Genomic DNA, 17,259 nt, shown 5'->3' with positions numbered 1-17,259 from the left:
AAGGTTGTCCTGCACCATGCGGGTTGGGGCATCTTTCCTGGTTTGGGAGAGAGAGGAGGGGTTGCTAAGCAACCACATGCTTGTCTCTCTTTCCAGGTGTCCCATCAGCTGGTTGGCGATAAAGGGGAAATCAACCAACCAGCCACCTGACCTCCTGGCTAAAACAATGGCTCTATTCACTGTTGGAGTAGGAGGTGCATGGATTTTGCATGCACAAGGAGAGGAATCTGAGCCAGTGGCCTATTTAATGATGGGTCACCAGCTTGGCCCTATTCAGCCTCCATCTCCTACACCTTGAAGCGATGAACTGAAGCTCCAGACATCATTTTGACCCACTGGCATTCCCTGCAATGGTAAGATAAAAAGGTAAAGGGACCCCTGACCATTTGGTCCAGTCGTGGCCGACTCTGGGGTTGCGGTGCTCATCTTGCTTTATTGGCCAAGGGAGCCGGCAGGACTAAGCCGCTTCTGGCTAACCAGAGCAGCACACGGAAATGCCGTTTACCTTCCCACCAGAGCGGTACCTATTTATCTTCTTGCACTTTGACGTGCTTTCAAACTGCTAGGTGGGTAGGAGCAGGGACCGAGCAACGGGAGCTCACCCCGTTGCAGGGATTTGAACCGCTGACCTTCTGATCAGCAAGTCCTAGGCTCTGTGGTTTAACCCACAGCGCCACCCGCATCCCATTTAATGGTAAGATACCCCTGTTAAATTCTTCTCCGGTGGCTACATGAGCTGCAGAATATCTCAAGCATCTCAAGCGTGACTCTGGCATCCTAAAGTTGTGGAGATAGGAGAGCAAGGGGCAATCTGGAAATAAAATGACTGATGATGTATCTATCACTCATCCTCCAACATTCCCTGCCAATTCAAAGTCAGAAACATTGGTAAATCACTCTGCCTATTTTTTGTGTTTTGCAGGGGTGGTTTCTTCAAACATTCTTGGTGTGTGTCACTAGATTTGTCATGAAATATAATTAGATCTTTTTGACCAAATTTGATTCAGTTTCCGTTGTGGTCCAAGCCACACACACCCTTCAGGTAATGCCCCTTTTGCAGTGTACTAACAGGCCAGTCTCTATGCAAAAGAACAAATGGAAACAAAATTTCTGACATCAGAAATAGCAGCATTCAGAAACCAGAAGTGGGATCATTTCAATCTCTCCAGACACTTCTGACTTAAGCGTTTCCTTTCTCAAACAGAGGGATTTCAGAGGGAGACTCCAGGATGAAACTGTCTGGTTAGAACCAATCAAGAAGTCTGAATCTATAACTCTAGCCTTGAATTGAGACTATGGTTTCCTGTTCCCACTGCTGGGGGTAATTTACACAGCAAAACCTGAATGATGGGGTAATCACCAGTTTTTCTTGCTGTGAATTGGTTGCTTTGCTTATCTACAATTGCTGTACTTTTTGAAGTTTCATTCCCATACAGCCCCATTCTCTCTCTCTCTCTCTCTCTCTCTCTCTCTCTCTCTCTCTCTCTCTCTCTCTCTCTCTCGGTGTGGGTTGTGTGCATATTAACAGTGACTAACAAAGCAAAAATATTACCATATTGCATTTGCTGAAGCTAAGTGGTGGCAGGTATTACTATGTCCCAAAGTGGGGCCATATGGTCTCAAGGTTAAAAGTCTATAAATCCAGACATTTTATCTTGTTTCCAGTGTTCCTGGAACAAGGTAGTTTCTCTCTTGCAGTACCTGATAAATCAGAGGGGCTGTGATTTTCCAGACCGAAGTGCTTTGCAAGTGGTTGTTCTGATAGATATATTTTTGTCAAGTTTGGAGTGGGTTTACAGTATGATTCCTAAAACATGTGTGTGGGTCAGTTGATGTTCTTACACACAAACAGACTGTGGCATCTCACACTCAGCATGATAAATGACATTGGAGACCTGCAGGGAATGTTTTGTTTCATTTAGTAAGTCCTGACAGTCCTTGTGCTCTTGAAGGGAACTGTCTCCATAAGATAAATACTGATAAACGTTCAGTGGTTGGTTCTGTCAGGATGTGATTCAGAATGACTGATGGGTGGCTTACATACAACTCTCACTTACATAAATTTGGAGGCTGGCAGAACGGTATTTAACAGTATATAACACTTTTGAAATGGACTTCAGACTTTGAAAACTTATGCTGTGAGACCATTCTAGCCTTTCAGTTGCCACAAAACTGCTGTCTCCACCCACCCAAATAGTGTTGACCTTCAACCATCTCCCTCTGCGAATAAATGTCATGTGTGGTTTTGACCCTCAGGTTCAAAGTCACAATCCTGGTCCCTCCTCAGAGGCAAAGGGGGAAGAGAGATCATGGGTGTCGGAAGAGAATGGTGAGCTATTTTATGGGATTGGACCTGGGAGTTATAAAAACTGGGTGGGCAGTAGACAGGGCCAGCCCAAGACATTTGGCACCCCGAAACTGCCATCCCATCTGGGATGTTTCTGATCCCCCTCCCCACCAGGGAAGAAGAGGTGAGGGACGATTCACATCAGGAACAAGTGGGGAAGAAGAAGAGTTTGGATTTGATATCCCACTTTATCACTACCCTAAGGAGTCTCAAAGCGGCTAACATTTTCCTTTCCCTCCCTCCCATACAACAAACACTCTGTGAGGTGAGTGGGGCTGAGAGACTTCAAAGAAGTGTGACTAGCCCAAGGTCACCCAGCAGCTGCATGTGGAGGAGCGGGGATGTGGACCCAGATCACCAGATTACGAGTCTACCGCTCTTAACCACTATACCACACTGGCTCCCACACTGGAAGGAAGACTGACATCGGGATCTGCTGCCCTGACGAATCCTAGTCACCTTGCCTCATGAATGGGCTGGCCCTGAATACAGGTTTCTATAGTGGGACCTCGGTTTAAGAATGATTTGGTTTACAAACTCCTCAAAACCAGAAATAGTGTCCCGGTTTGAGAACTTTATCTCAGTCTAAGAATGGAATCTGAATGTTGGAAGGGCACCAGCTGCAGGAGGCCTCATTGGGGAAAGCGCGCCTTGGTTTAAGAACAGTTTTGGTTTAAGAACGGACTTCCCCAACAGATTAAGTTCATAAACCAAGGTACCACTGTATTGGGATCTGCTGCCCCTGTGGCTCCTGTCGCCTGAGGTGGTCATCTTCTTCCTCCTCCTGCTTTCCACCTCCTGCCATCAAGATCTTCTCAAGATGAATCCCAGAGCACTAACAGGATTATAGGAACAAGGAGGAAGCTTCCTTATACCAAATCAGATTCTTGGTCTGTCTAGCTCAGTACCTGCATCAACTCTCTGGGGCTTCAGGGAGTGGACATCCTCAGGTCTACCTGATAATGCTATTGGGGATCTTTTGCATGCAAAAAGCTCTGCCACTGAGCTACAGACTTCTCTGATATTTCAGTTTCCCACTCCATTATCTAATTTCTCTCTCCTTTTGTATCAAGTGTCTTCAAAAACATTTCTTGCAAACTCCTGCACAGCCCAGAGGTGCCTCTTGGTCCTGGGATCCTTTGGCTTGCTGATGGGAACAACCATTGGGGTTTGGTTTCTGGGTAAGTACAAGTCAGCTGGGAGGTTGTGCATAGCCAGGCTTAGGTGGGCACATGAAGAAAATAATAATAGTAATAAATTATTATTTGTACTCCGCCCATCTGGCTGGGTTTCCCCAGCCACTCTGGGCGGCTTCCATAGAAACCAAAAATACACTAAAATATCACAGATTAAAAACTTCCCTGAACAGGGCTGCCTTAAGATGTCTTCTGAATGTCAGGTAGTTATTGCTTTGACATCTGATGGGAGGGCGTTCCACAGGGCAGGCGCCACTACCGAGAAGGCCCTCTGCCTGGTACCCTGTAGCTTTGCTTCTCACAATGAGGGAACCGCCAGAAGGCCCTCGGCGCTGGACCTCAGCGTCCAGGCAGAACGATGGGGGTGGAGACGCTCTTTCAGGTATACTGGGCCGAGGCCGTTTAGGGCTTTAAAGGTCAACACCAGCACTTTGAATTGTGCTCGGAAACGTACTGGGAGCCAATGTAGGTCTTTCAAGACCGGTGTTATGTGGTCTCGGCGGCCGCCCCCAGTCACCAGTCTAGCTGCCGCATTCTGGATTAGTTGTAGTTTCTGAGTCACCTTCAAAGGCAGCCCCACGTAGAGCGCATTGCAGTAGTCCAAGTGGGAGATAACCAGAGCATGCACCACTCTGGCGAGATAGTCCGCGGGCAGGTAGGGTCTCAGCCTGTGTACCAGGTGGAGTTGGTAGACAGCTGCCCTGGATACAGAATTGACCTGCGCCTCCATGGACAGCTGTGAGTCCAAAATGACTCCCAGGCTGCGCACCTGGTCCTTCAGGGGCCCAGTTACCCTATTCAGGACCAGGGAGTCCTCCACACCAGCCCACCCCCTGTCCCCCCAAAACAGTACTTCTGTCTTGTCAGGATTCAACCTCAATCCATTAGCCGCCATCCATCCTCCAACTGCCTCCAGGCACTCACACAGGACCTTCACTGGTTCTGATTTGAAAGAGAGGTAGAGCTGGGTATCATCTGCATATTGATGGACACCCAGTCCAAACCCCCTGATGATCTCTCCCAGCGGCTTCATATAGATGTTAAAAAGCATGGGAGAGAGGACGGAACCCTGAGGCATCCCACAAGTGAGGGCCCAGGGGTCTGAACACTCATCCCCCCCCCACCACTTTCTGAACCCGGCCCAGGAGGAAGGAGCGAAACCACTGCATAACAGTGCCCCCAGCTCCCAGCCCCTCTAGACGGTCCAGAAGGATGTTATGGTCGATTGTATCAAAGGCCGCTGAGAGATCCAGCAGAACTAGGAAACAACTCTCACCTTTGTCCCTAGCTCGCCGGAGATCATCAACCAGCTCGACCAAGGCAGTTTCAGTCCCATGATGAGGCCTGAATCCCGATTGAAAGGGATCCAAATGGTCCGCATCCTCCAGGCGTGCCTGGAGTTGTTCAGCAACCACCCGCTCAATCACCTTGCCCAAGAATGGCAGATTTGAGACTGGGCGATAGTTGGCCATACTGGCCAGGTCTAAAGATGGTTTTTTAAGAAGCGGTTTAATGACCGCCTCTTTCAGCGGATCTGGGAATGTTCCCTCACAGAGGGAAGCATTCACCACCCCGCAGAGCCCATCGCCCAGCCCTTCCCGGCTTGCTTTTATTAGCCAGGATGGGCAAGGATCAAGGAGACAGGTGGTTGGTTTCACGCGTCCAAGCAGCCTGTCCACATCCTCGGGGGTAACAGATTGAAATTGATTCCATGCAACTTGACCAGACAGAGCTCTAGCACTCTCCCACCCCAGCCCTGCTCCCACGGTGGTGTCTAGCTCCTTCCGAATATGAGTGATTTTATCTGCAAAAAACTTTGGAAAATCGTTGCAGGAGATCTTGGGGTCTTTACAAGGCCCCGGTGGTAAAGGTGGTTCCGTTAAATTGTGAACCACCTGAAAGAGTCTCCTGCTACTATTTTCTGCAGATGCAATAGAGGCGGTGAAGAAAGTCTTCTTCGCCGTCGCTATCGCCACTTGGTAGGCTCGACCTTGAGCTCTAACCTGTTGCTTCTTTGGTAGCCCAGTTCTGGTGGTTACTATGTGGGGCGCAGTATCTAGGCTGTTGTTCCACCCTCCTTCTGCCATTGTCCTCTTAGTGAAACAACTGCAGAAGCCCCTTCCCCTTCAGGGGTCGTTCCCTCTCCAGGACCCAGAGGCTGCTCTAACAAGGTGCAGGGAAACGATGCAAGAAGGGGAGATGGACCAAGACACCCTCGCTGGAGACGCCGGGAGCAAAAAAGGTGTGGAATCTCCAATGTAGCACTAAGTTAAAGGCACTAAAGAGGTGTTTGCATTTTGCCCATGAAATGCTTTGCACCAGCGGGGTGTTGTTGCGCAAAAGAACGCATAACCACGTTGTTGGTAACTTTGTTGTGCAATGGGTTGCACAATGTGTTGCACAAGTTTCCGTTACTGCAGCTAGGGTTGCCGGACCTCCAGGGCGCCAGGGGGCGGGCTTGAATCTCCAGGTGGGCAAGAGTGCTTTTGATTGATTGATTGATTGATTGATTGATACTACAATTATGCATGCTGTTCCCAAGCTTCAGTTACCAGGAACCGGCTTCAAAATTGCATAGACTCTCCACCGTGAGCTGCCCATCCCTGTCCCAATGAACCTCTATCTCCAGGGCTCAGTGGATGGAGGGTGTGCAGAGGAAGAATCATCAGGGTCTGCCTCTGTGACACCACCAGGGTCTCAGGTTTGGGCCCTGAAATCTCAGGGTCTGGGACGTTTTTGATCTGGCAACCCTAACTGCAACTGCTGCATTAGATTCCTCTGTTGCACAACATTAAAACTCACCTGTCTGCTGCTGCAAAAGTCCTAGCGCTAGCAGACAGAGAATGCGGGATACAGGTGATATATATATTACAGTGACTAACACAACATTTTTTAAATGAACTCTTTTAAAAAATGGCAAACTCTAACGAACCAAAGACTGGAAAAATGAGAAAGTGAGGGAACTCAAAACTGACAGGTTCATCCATATGTGCTTAGAAGAAAGGTGGAATGTGTTTTTGGGGTGCTGGCTTTATGGATAACAGATCTTTTGAGGAGCACAACTCATCTGAGTGAAAGATCCCTAGTGAGGCTCACAGAAGGAATCTAGCTATTGCAAACAACCAGGCAAAAGCTGAAAGAAGTAGACACAGCTGCATACTCCATACACCGCTTGCTGCCACTATCTCCCCCTTCCCTTAAAAAAAAGGCCTGATTGCCCCAAAATGATGGATAATACAGAATTCCTTCCCAGCAGTAACAGATCAAGCCCAGCAGGATGAGGTTTTTAATCCACCCCGTTTTAGTATTTTTCAGAATAAACAGAAGCAACTTCTTATTGGAAGTGCAGGCTGAGGGTCAATCCAACTGGTTTCTGGTATGCCATGAAAACTGGGATGTCTCCCTGGGGATGCAAATCTGCAGGTGGTTGGGTCACGCCCGGTAAGTGCAGCAAGATGGGGTGACAAATCTTCCCAATTCCCCACGCTTTGTTGTCTTGTCTATGAAAGGCAGTTGCATAAATCAGTCCGTCGGCTCACAAGATATGGAACCTGTCCTGGGTATCTACAGAACCCCTCCAGAGGTTTCATTATTTCACATCACTGAAATTGTAGTCTTCCAGGTCTGGTTGTAGCACACTCTTACATGCACACAAACACACACACACTTTGCTAATTTTCTGGGTGACATTTTTATTTTTGGTGCCACTTCTGCCTCTCAAACTTTCCACTCAGAGACACTCTCCCATACCACTTAACATTCATTCATTCATTCATTCATTCATTCATTCATTCATTCAAATGTATTTAAATCATTCCCATACCATTTCACATTTACAAAGGAATCTGCAAGTGGTTTACAACCTGTCTTTAAATGACAAAATGTTGAATTGAATAACACAGTGCAAACTAGAATCTGATACAGATCACTTTCTCTTATCAGATCTTGCTGCTATCCAGGCTTCAGCCAGCCACAGATCAACATCTCCCAGGCTTTTAAAAAGGCATATATATATATATATATGCATGCAACTTTCAGCTTTGATTATTAATATGTATTTTTAAAAATACTAGCTTTGATTATTTTGAACACTTTTTAAAAATTGATGTGGTCTTTATCATTTTATTTGCAAACTCACATGAAAATTCATGTTGCAGTGTGGTGTAGGCATCCCAGCTAACTCCAGTTAAAATGAGCAGCCAATGGGCAGCCAATGTCTGGCCTTCCAGATGTGTTCTGGACTACAACTCCCATTATCCCTTGCCATTGGCCAGGCTGGCTGGGGCTGATGGGAGCTGAGGTCCAACCACATCTGGAGGGCATCCCTGGAGTAGTCCATACCAATGTAGGAAGAGCCAGTGGCTCCATAGATTCATGAACACACACACACACACACACACACACACACACTGGTGTGATTTTTTCCAAAGTGATAACTCCTATCTGTCACTCCTGCAGGCTCACCCACCACAAAGGGGTAAACCTAACGGATGTGAAGCTAAACACCACCCAAGAGTTTGCTCAGATTTTGCCCAACTGGAAACGAAACATCAAGGATAAGTGGCAAATGAGGTGGGTCCCCTGATTAAACTGAACTCCCATTTTCTTTTGTTTTCTTTTGTTTAATGTCAAAACATGATTTCAAAATTTTTGGGTGGCATCCAATTTCTTTCTTTTTTAAACAAAAAATATTAGATTTTTCAATCATACAAAAGTAAAAATCACCATAACAGAAGCACTAGTAACAAACACACACAACTGTATGCCAAAACAATTTCAAATCCAAAAATAGGGATTCTTTGAATCCCGTGACTCCCCTCCCCTGGGTACTGTACATTTTATTTTATTTTTATTTTTTAAATAATATTTTATTGAGTTTCTTTTCTTACAGACAATAAAGCTTAGGAAAAAAAGAAAAAGAACAGAGAGAGAAAGAAATATATAAAAAATCCAACTTTCCGTAAAATTTTTTAACAATCCAACTAGACTTCCCCACATCCTCCAAACCCTGCATTCTTTGTAGTAAAAACGTCAGCAGTTTGTTACCTTGTTTCATAGCTTATTGTAACTTTCAATTTATCATGTTTCTAAGTATCCCAATTCTTATATACTTATATACTTAAAATAAACATGATAAAATTATTTCATGATTCCGCCTCTTCTTTCTTATACCTTAATTCTGAGTTCACATCATCAAGTTACTGAAGCTAAATTTTCCTAATCATGCATTTTTCTTAACATTCATACAGCTTATAATGTTTTTGCAAATAGTCCTTAATTTTTTTCCAATCCTCTTCCATTGTTTCCTCTCCCAAGTCTCGGATTCTGCCAGTCATTTCGGCCAGTTCCATATAGTCCATCAACTGCGTCTGCCATTCCTCCAGCGTGGGTAAATCTTGTGACTTCCAGTACTTTGCCATGAGGATTCTTGCTGCTGTAGTAGCATACATAAAGAAAGTTCTGTCCTTTTTTAACACTATCTGTTCCACCATGCCCAGAAGGATGGCCTCTGGTTTCTTGGGAAAGGTATACCTAAATACCTTTTTTAACTCATTGTAGATCACTTCCCAGAAGGCCTTCACTTTTGGGCAGGTCCACCAGAGGTGAAAGAATGTCCCTGTACTGTACATTTTAATTCATTTTAATTCACACACCCCTGCAACAACTTGTTAAAGATTTTTGCTCCAGTAATTTGATCAGTCAAGAGGATTCTATCAGCTTACCAATTTCCTCAGACTGTTGTATCCAGAAATTGTCGTGGCTGTGCATAATGGGTCTGTTTGGGCTTCACAGCATTTAACCACCTATTTGTTTTATTCAGGAGTAGATGCCTTTCAGGTCGCATTGTGGCCCTCAAATGTTCTGGTAAGTAACCCAAACTCACCTTATGGTACTTGAGAAACCATCCCACCAATAGCCCAACCCAATGTTGTTAACATTCCAGCAGTCTTTCATAAACAAACAGCTAAGGCAGGCATAGGCAACTTCAGATGTTTTGGCCTACAACTCCCATGATCCATAGCTAACAGGACCAGTGGTCAGGGATGATGGGAATTGTAGTCCAAAACATCTGGAGGGCCAAAGGTTGCCTATGCCTGATCTAAGGCAATGTACACTCTGGGTGCAAAATGAAATGTGTGCAGCCATTTGCACACCGAGAGCCTTTATCTGCATTAAATACACATGGTTTATTCGCATCCTTTGCTGTGACTGAGGTCCAATCTGCACAAAACAGAGGTGTGCCTCAGGAACCTTCACATTCTTAAAGGATGCTGGGATGCGGCCCTTCACCCTAGGAACACCTCAACACTCTTCCAAGCAAAGGTTGTTTTTCTCTGAATTTTATTATTTCGGTCACAGACCAATTCCAGCCCACATACAATATCAAGGAAGTCATAAAACACGATAGGGATACATTTGAATTTGCAATTAGGTATAACAGGAACAATACAGATATAGCAACAGTTTAAAAATATATAAATTAAAACTTAGCCACTAAAATTATCATTTAAAACCTTAATCATTATGATAGCACAGCTTGTTCCCTAATTTTTATGGCAATCGCACAGAATTTGGCTACCCTTAATGTGATCTCAGGATCCTTGTCCTCTACCAGGGATTTTAGACATTGAAGTTCGGATTCATTTGGAGATTTTTGCATAGCAGGGGTAATAAATACTGAGCGTATATCCCCGTAGAAGTGGCAGCGTAACAAGGCATGAGAGACAGTTTCTACCTCCATGAAGTGGCAGGGGCAGACTCGTCCCGCGTATGGTTTAGCCTCAAATCTGCCCTGCAATAAGGCAGATGGCAGCACGTTGAATCTAGCGGGGGTAAATGACCATCTGTATTTAGGTATTTGTAATTTTGACAAATAATTTGCTGGGGCAGATCCTCTCCCATTATCTTTTATTGCTGGGTGTTTATTCATCTCGCTCATGTGGCATTGCAGTCCCACACCCCAAATTCTTTGGCGGATTATTGCGCTAGCTTTCTCATAACCTACAGCTACCAGGGCCTGTGGGGAAAACCCCAAGCCTCTTAGCTTTTCATGCAGTGTAGCTTTCCATTTGGATTGGTAGGAATCCAGTAGGGTTAAGGGTGCCAACCCAACAGGTAAAAAGATAAGTTTTTCCCTTCTCAGATTCCTTGAGAGCTAATCTGAGGAGTGAGCCCCTCCACCTTTCATCTTCCCCACAGAGTGTGGCTCCAAGGCTCCACAGGCAATGGAGAGAAAGGACCCATCTCCGGGGCACTGGCCGTGGCAGGTCACCCTTTATCACGAGGCCAACCATTTCTGCGCAGGCTCTATGGTGTCGCAGGAATGGATCATCACAGCTGCTCACTGCATGCACAAGTAAGTGTGGGAGAATCTGACTCCAACAGCAGGAAAGAAGGTGCAGATTTGGCCAAAACTTTGTCGGTTTTTCATAGAATTGTAGGGACCACAAGGGTCAACTCGTCCAACCCCGTTTTCGCCCAGTGTGGTGCTCAGATCCACGACTCTAAGATTAAGAGTTTCATGCACTGTCGACTGAGCTGTCCCAGCTCTTCTGGACAGTTTTGTGTAGAGATGCAAATTTGTAATTGCATGGACAAGTCCTCCCGGTGCATAGCTCATAGGTAAGTCATTGGCCACCTACCATCTTACTTAGTGGATAATCGGCTCAGATTTTTATCTGGATGGAGGACCATGCATGGAGTAAAAAAGGGAAGGCTGCTCTCCTCTGCTAATGGCCCCCATCAATTGATAGCAACAGAAGCAACTTAGCAAAACTTAATAAGGTTTCTTGCATAGGGAAGCCAGTGAGGGTCACTGGGTGTCATTGGCTTTGAGGAGGGAACAGAATGGGTGGTATTGAGCCCAGAAGATGTCACTGTTGGGGGAATGTGCAACAACCTCATACTGAGCCAGAACATCGAGGTCCATCCAGCTCAGTATTACCCACCATAGCTGGCAGAACCTCTCCAGGGACTTAAATGGGATATGCTGGGGATAAAACCTGATACCTCTTGCATGAAGAACAGATGCTGTACCAGCAAGCTATGGTCCTTACCTGTGGAATGCACTTGATGCAGTCCCATCTCCAGGTTTTTTGGGGTGTTGGGTAATGAACTCTTCAGGCAAGGTCTTAGTATATAGGAGAGAGGGTATGCAAACAAGTTTTCTCACCCACTGTTTCCAAACATGTTGGGCTTTTCCATGCAAAACGAGACAGGTGGACCACTTGGGCTACTGCAATGTGCTCTATGTGGGGCTACCTTTGAAGGTGACCCGGAAACTACAATTAATCCAGAATGCCGCAGCTAGACTGGTGACTGGGAACGGCCACTGAGACCGTATAACACCGGTCCCGAAAGACCTACATTGGCTCCCAGTATGTTTCCAAGCACAATTCAAAGTGTTGGTGATGACCTTTAAAGTCCTAAACGGCCTCGGCCCAGTATACCTGAAGGCGTCTCCACTCCCTTCGTTCAACCCAGACACTGAGGTCCAGCTCTGAGGGCCTTCTGGCGGTTCCCTCACTGCGAGAAGTGAGGTTACATGGAACCAGGCAGAGGGCCTTCTCGGTAGTGGCGCCCACCCTGTGGAATGCCCTCCCAATCCAATGTCAAGGAAATAAATGAATCTGACTTTTAGAAGACATCTGAAGGCAGCCCTGTTTAGGGAAGTTTTTAATGTTTGATGTTTTATCACATTTTAAACATTTTTAATGCAGCCAGATAGGTGGGGTATAAATAATATACTATTATTATTACTATCATCGTTGTTATTCGGGCTTGAAACCCTTTCTGAATATCTGGCACATTCATCCTCTGGAGCTGGAAGCGAAAAAGCCCAGTGAGGCAGAAGTGGAAGTTCAAGCATGTTCAGGATTTTTGTTTCATTCCAGACTTTCCGGCTGGGTGGCCTTTGCTGGGCTTGAAGACCACACCAGTGGCAAAGAGCAGGTGGAAGTGGCAGTGGAGATGGCAGTTCCCCACCCCAACTACAGCAGCAGGAGCCCCGACTATGACATTGCAATGCTGAAGCTGAAGGAGCCTCTGCATTTCTCAGGTGAGTCTTGCCAGCAGCCGGCGACGGTGGACCATTTATCCATAACAAAGGATACTCTCAGCAGCCAGAAACACCATAACAAGACACTGGAGAGACCTGTCAGGAGTAAGCATGGACCAATGGTGCCAAACAGTATGGGAAACAGCCTTACTAGAAAAAATTAAACAATAAACTGAATCTGACACGGGGACAAACAGAAGAAGACGCCTTCACCCCCTTTATCACATACACAGCCCAACAAGACAATGACAATAATCCACCAACAGCATACAAATCAGTATGGCTAACCTGATCCAAAACACCCACCCGCCCCACTCACACATGAAAACAAAGATCACCACAGCCAATCACAAACAAACAACCACACCCTAGGCCAACCCCAACCTCTCTCACCACCAAAGGAACACAAGTGAACAGCACAAGAAACGCTGACACCAAACCCTACATACATTAAGCATAATAGAAACATCGCCACCCGACCCCCACCCATCTTCCCTCCCTCCACCCCCCCTCTCTCTTTTTCCTGTAATGTCTCAACAATTGAAACGGATTTGTAAAAATGTTACATGGAAAAAATATGAGAGACATTACACTTACTACTGTAAAACAAGAAAATCTTTAATAAAAAAAAAAACAAAGGATCCAGATTTGCAAAGGAAGCTTTATACATGTAAGTGCACATTTATAAATAATTGCTATAATTCAAATGGAAATGCAATTAGTTGCACCATAGTGTGCTTCCTCAGTCTGTTGTCCAGGTTTTGCTAACTGTTGATGGGTAACTTAGTATAGTGCTTAATATTTAAACCAGACTTGGGCTGGGCATCCTTTTAAAGAAAGGAGTGGCCACTGCAAAGCAGGACACACAGCCACCATCCACCCCACTTTGAGAAGGACTCTCACACCATAAGCTTTCCTTTTGGCACAAAGGCTAAAGGTGGGAACTGGAACTCCTACACCAGGGGTCGGCAAGGCTTACTGGGCGTGGGACGGATCACTCCCACGGAGAATCTCCGTGGGCTGGACCGGTGCAACGCGATGCCAGGAATCGTATCTGCACACATCCGCAGTGCCAGAAATCGCTTCTGCGCATGCCCAGTTGCCAAAAGTTGTGCCTGCGCTAAAGCGATTTCCGGCGTCTGGGCATGTGCAGATGCAATTTCTGGAGCTGCAGAAGAGAATCCCCACGCCACACTGCGCCGGCTTAGCATAGCATGCAGGGACTCGCTGAGCAAGCAGCTCAGTTTGGGGGCAGCTCATGGGCCGGTTAAAAGGCCTCCATGGGCCGCAGGTTGGGGACCCCTGTCCTACACCATCAGTTCAATGGCTATAAGATGTATCCTTCCTTCCAAGATACTGTTGGAGCTGTGTGTTTGCCCCAGTACCATCAAGGCATCCCTAGCGGAAGCACATGCTGGATTTCGGCTCAGGACGCCACAAGATTAGAAAATGGTAAGTAACAAACCTAGAGAGATTTTATTTAAAAAATGTTTATGTATATAGAGATACCACTGTTGCAAGGAACAGGATGTTGCTGCTTGTTTTGCAGCCACAGGTAACCCTGCTGAGACGCTGATGGAAGTGCCAGTGACCCTGCTCAGCACCCAGAAGTGCAACAGCTCATGTAGGATGACAGGGGAGCTCAGCCCTAGAATGCTCTGTGCCCACTACTTGGATGGAAACACTGAGGCCTGCAAGGTAATAGCTGGGGAGTGTGTGGCTTTGCAGTTGTAGTGGGATAGGGGGCACATGGGGTCAGAAATACCGGGGTGAGAGCAAATGCAGACTTTGGTCTTGCAAATTTCAGCGGCACACTGTGCGAGACCAAAATTTGGCACTCCCACCACCTCTTGCCTTCCGTTCTGCTCAGTTCACAATGTCAAAGTTGCAGCACCCCCTAGGCATAAGTGCCCATTGCAGCAGAATCGTCTGCGCTGCCTAAATCCATCTCTGGTGAGGAGTCCCTAAAGGGTGAGGGAATGCCTACAGAATGGCCAGAATCCAAGGAAAAGTAGTTTAAAATACTTGATTGTTTTCAAACTGTATTACATATTAGTGAAATAATCATTTGACAAAAGTTATTTTATTAAAAAGTAAAATCAGAGCCCAGGGTTCTGATAGCTTTCCAAATTGCCTTTGCATTCAGGGAGGAGCAGGTTTTAATTTGAGCAACAGAATACAGTATTTCCTGCGTTACTTTTCCTTACATCAGCTGAAGTCGAAGGGCTCAGAGACTTCATTTTTAAAACTGCATATACATATTCACAGAGAGAGAAAATGGAACAGAGCTGACAGTGCCACGGTTTTAGCCAATGAGGTCTAAAGAACCTTGTCTAAGTTGCTTTCCTGTACAAAATGGATATTTCCCAAGAAAAAAAGCAAATGTTTATCAATCATTCTCTACTCCATAGATGGTAAATTCTTTCCCTTTCTGTTTAAACATGATAAAGCAGCACTCTCTTCTGGTGGTTTCATTTATGTCTTCTCTTCTTCTGCCTTTTTAATGCTAGAATTTGTTTACTGTTCCTCTACCTCTGGCTATTACTGGATTTTAATGTTTTATTGTTCATAAGCCACCCAGAGAACACAGTCATGGGAAGGGACGCTATAGATGTTCTAAACAAGCAAACTTGGTGGAAATAAGTCTCCTCCCTGAATTAAGAATACAGTAGCTTGGTAAAAAGCAGAGTGACTAGGTTACAGAAGAGGGCCAGGTAAAAAATAAATAAACCCTATTTCCCTCTGGATTGAGAGACCAGGACATCTACACATATCAAAGCCAATCTCCTTGCTTTTTGCAGGCCAAGTGGGGAGGACCTCTGGTTTGTCTGCTTGAGCACATCTGGCGTCTGGTGGGAATTGGGAGCCAGAGGACCGGGTGCAAGGAGCCTGGACAACCTGGTGTTTACACAGAGGTGGCAGAGTTCCTGGACTGGATCCATCATGTCATGGAGGTGAGTGGGGGTGAGGCTGGGAGAGCTGGAGCCAGTTCATGCAACCATCATTGCAGCGGAACACTTGGCTGCAATGATGTTCCTGCCACCTACCCAAATATTCACCATGTGAGAACACACATTTGGAGCATCCTGAGGACCACATAATCCACAGGGATGCTGCAGGGAAGAGGATGCTGGACTAGGACAGCTTTGGTCTGCTCCAGCTGCAGGGCTCTTATGTTTACAGAGCCCTTTAACAGTGCAGGAGAGACTCACACAGGTTCTTGCACTTCTGGGACAAAAGGGGTGTGAGGACACGAAATAAGGAATTATGTTCACATGTGGTGGGGGTGTAAGTATGTACATTTTTCTTCCGGCAAAGGGTGTTTAAGGAGATAGCAGAAATCACGGGGTTAAAGCTGACCAGAAGTCCAGAGGTAGCACTATTATCAATTTATGATGGGGTGGAAGGTTCACAGGCTATGAAGGACTTGCTCACAAATTTATTGACAGCCGCACAAATTACGATAGCTAGAAAGTAGAAGGGGCAAGCAGAATATAAAATGGAAGAATGGTGCAAAGAGGTTTGAGATATAGCCATTAATGATAAATTAAAGTGTGCCACTAAGGCAGGGGTCACCAATCTAAGGCCCATGGGCTGGAAGCAGGCCGTGGAGGTTGTTTGACCGGCCCACAAGCCACCCCCGAACCGAGCTGCCCTAAACCGGCACAGTGGGGCACAGGGACTCACTTCCGAGGCGCTGGAAATCGCATCTGCCCACGTGCAGACGCTGGAAATCACGGGCGCACATGCGATCCAGCCCATGGAGGGATCTCCGCGGGACCAATCCAGCCCAGGCAAGATAAAGCTTGCCGACCCCTGCACTAAGTTAAGACTGGGAATATGTAGGAGAAATGGTTTTGAAGAGATATGGTGTTTGTAGAATTTGTATTGTTAAAACAGAAAGGGCTTAAACCAGTGCAAGAGGTGTCAAAATTTTGGGAGGTTGGAGTTATAATGGAATGGTCTCGGTAGTGGGGTGCACATTTTTATGATTATTTATGTATGATTAATAATTTAATAAAATGCAAAAAAGGGAGTGAAGCAAAAAGGGAAGGCCCCTTAGCCCTCCGCTCCCCATAAAAGTAAGATGCTACTATTTCTACTTCATTTTAATATGAAAAATGCCCTCCAAGAGCCATGCTGGTGCCAGGTTTTCCCAAGGCAGAACCAGCACAGAACTCTTAATAATCAAGAGCCTTTCAGAATGTTTTCTCTTCCTGCTGTGCCCCAGCCAACCCTGCACCCAGCTTTAGAAGCAGCCCAACCATTAGGCAGAAGGAAGCAGCTACCTTGGGTGTGCTGCAGGGCAGGGAGCCAGTGTGGTATAGCGGTTAAGAACAGTGGACATGTAATCTGGTGAACTGGGTTCGCATCCCCGCTCCTCCACATGCAGCTGCTGGGTGACCTTGGGCTAGTCACACTTCTCTGAAGTCTCTCAGCCTCACTCACCTCACAAAGTGTTTGTTGTGGGGGAGGAAGGGAAAGGAGATTGTTAGCCGCTTTGAGACTCCTTCGGGTAGTGATAAAGCAGGACATCAAAACCAAACTCCTCCTCTTCTTCAGAAGTCAGCCTGCCCTGTACTCCCAAAGCTAGACTGCTGAGTAGGTGGAGGACTTTCTCCTATCACTGAAGAGGCAACTGCCAGTCCAATTGGCTT

The 17,259-nt window shown here is 46.2% G+C and overlaps 1 protein-coding gene across 1 annotated transcript; it reads left to right on the top strand.

Annotated features, from left to right (window-relative positions):
- Nucleotides 1-225: 225 nt before the first annotated feature.
- Nucleotides 226-16,249, top strand: TMPRSS5 (transmembrane serine protease 5). Its single transcript, XM_081889932.1, is given in 13 exon segments — nt 226-353; nt 2,257-2,329; nt 3,421-3,528; nt 5,642-5,785; nt 6,849-6,984; nt 8,002-8,115; nt 9,365-9,408; nt 10,744-10,900; nt 12,438-12,601; nt 13,955-14,053; nt 14,151-14,299; nt 15,403-15,567; nt 15,569-16,249. Coding segments are annotated over 13 exon segments (1,455 nt in total). The 5' UTR covers nt 226-350; the 3' UTR covers nt 15,668-16,249.
- The last annotated feature ends 1,010 nt before the right edge of the window (nt 16,250-17,259 follow it).

Source organism: Podarcis melisellensis, assembly GCF_964234715.1.
Source record: "Podarcis melisellensis genome assembly, chromosome: 15".
In the NCBI taxonomy this organism is placed as follows: Eukaryota; Metazoa; Chordata; class Lepidosauria; order Squamata; family Lacertidae; genus Podarcis; species Podarcis melisellensis.
The sequence above is the reverse complement of the archived record's forward strand: the minus strand, read 5'-3'. Positions and strand labels throughout refer to the sequence as shown.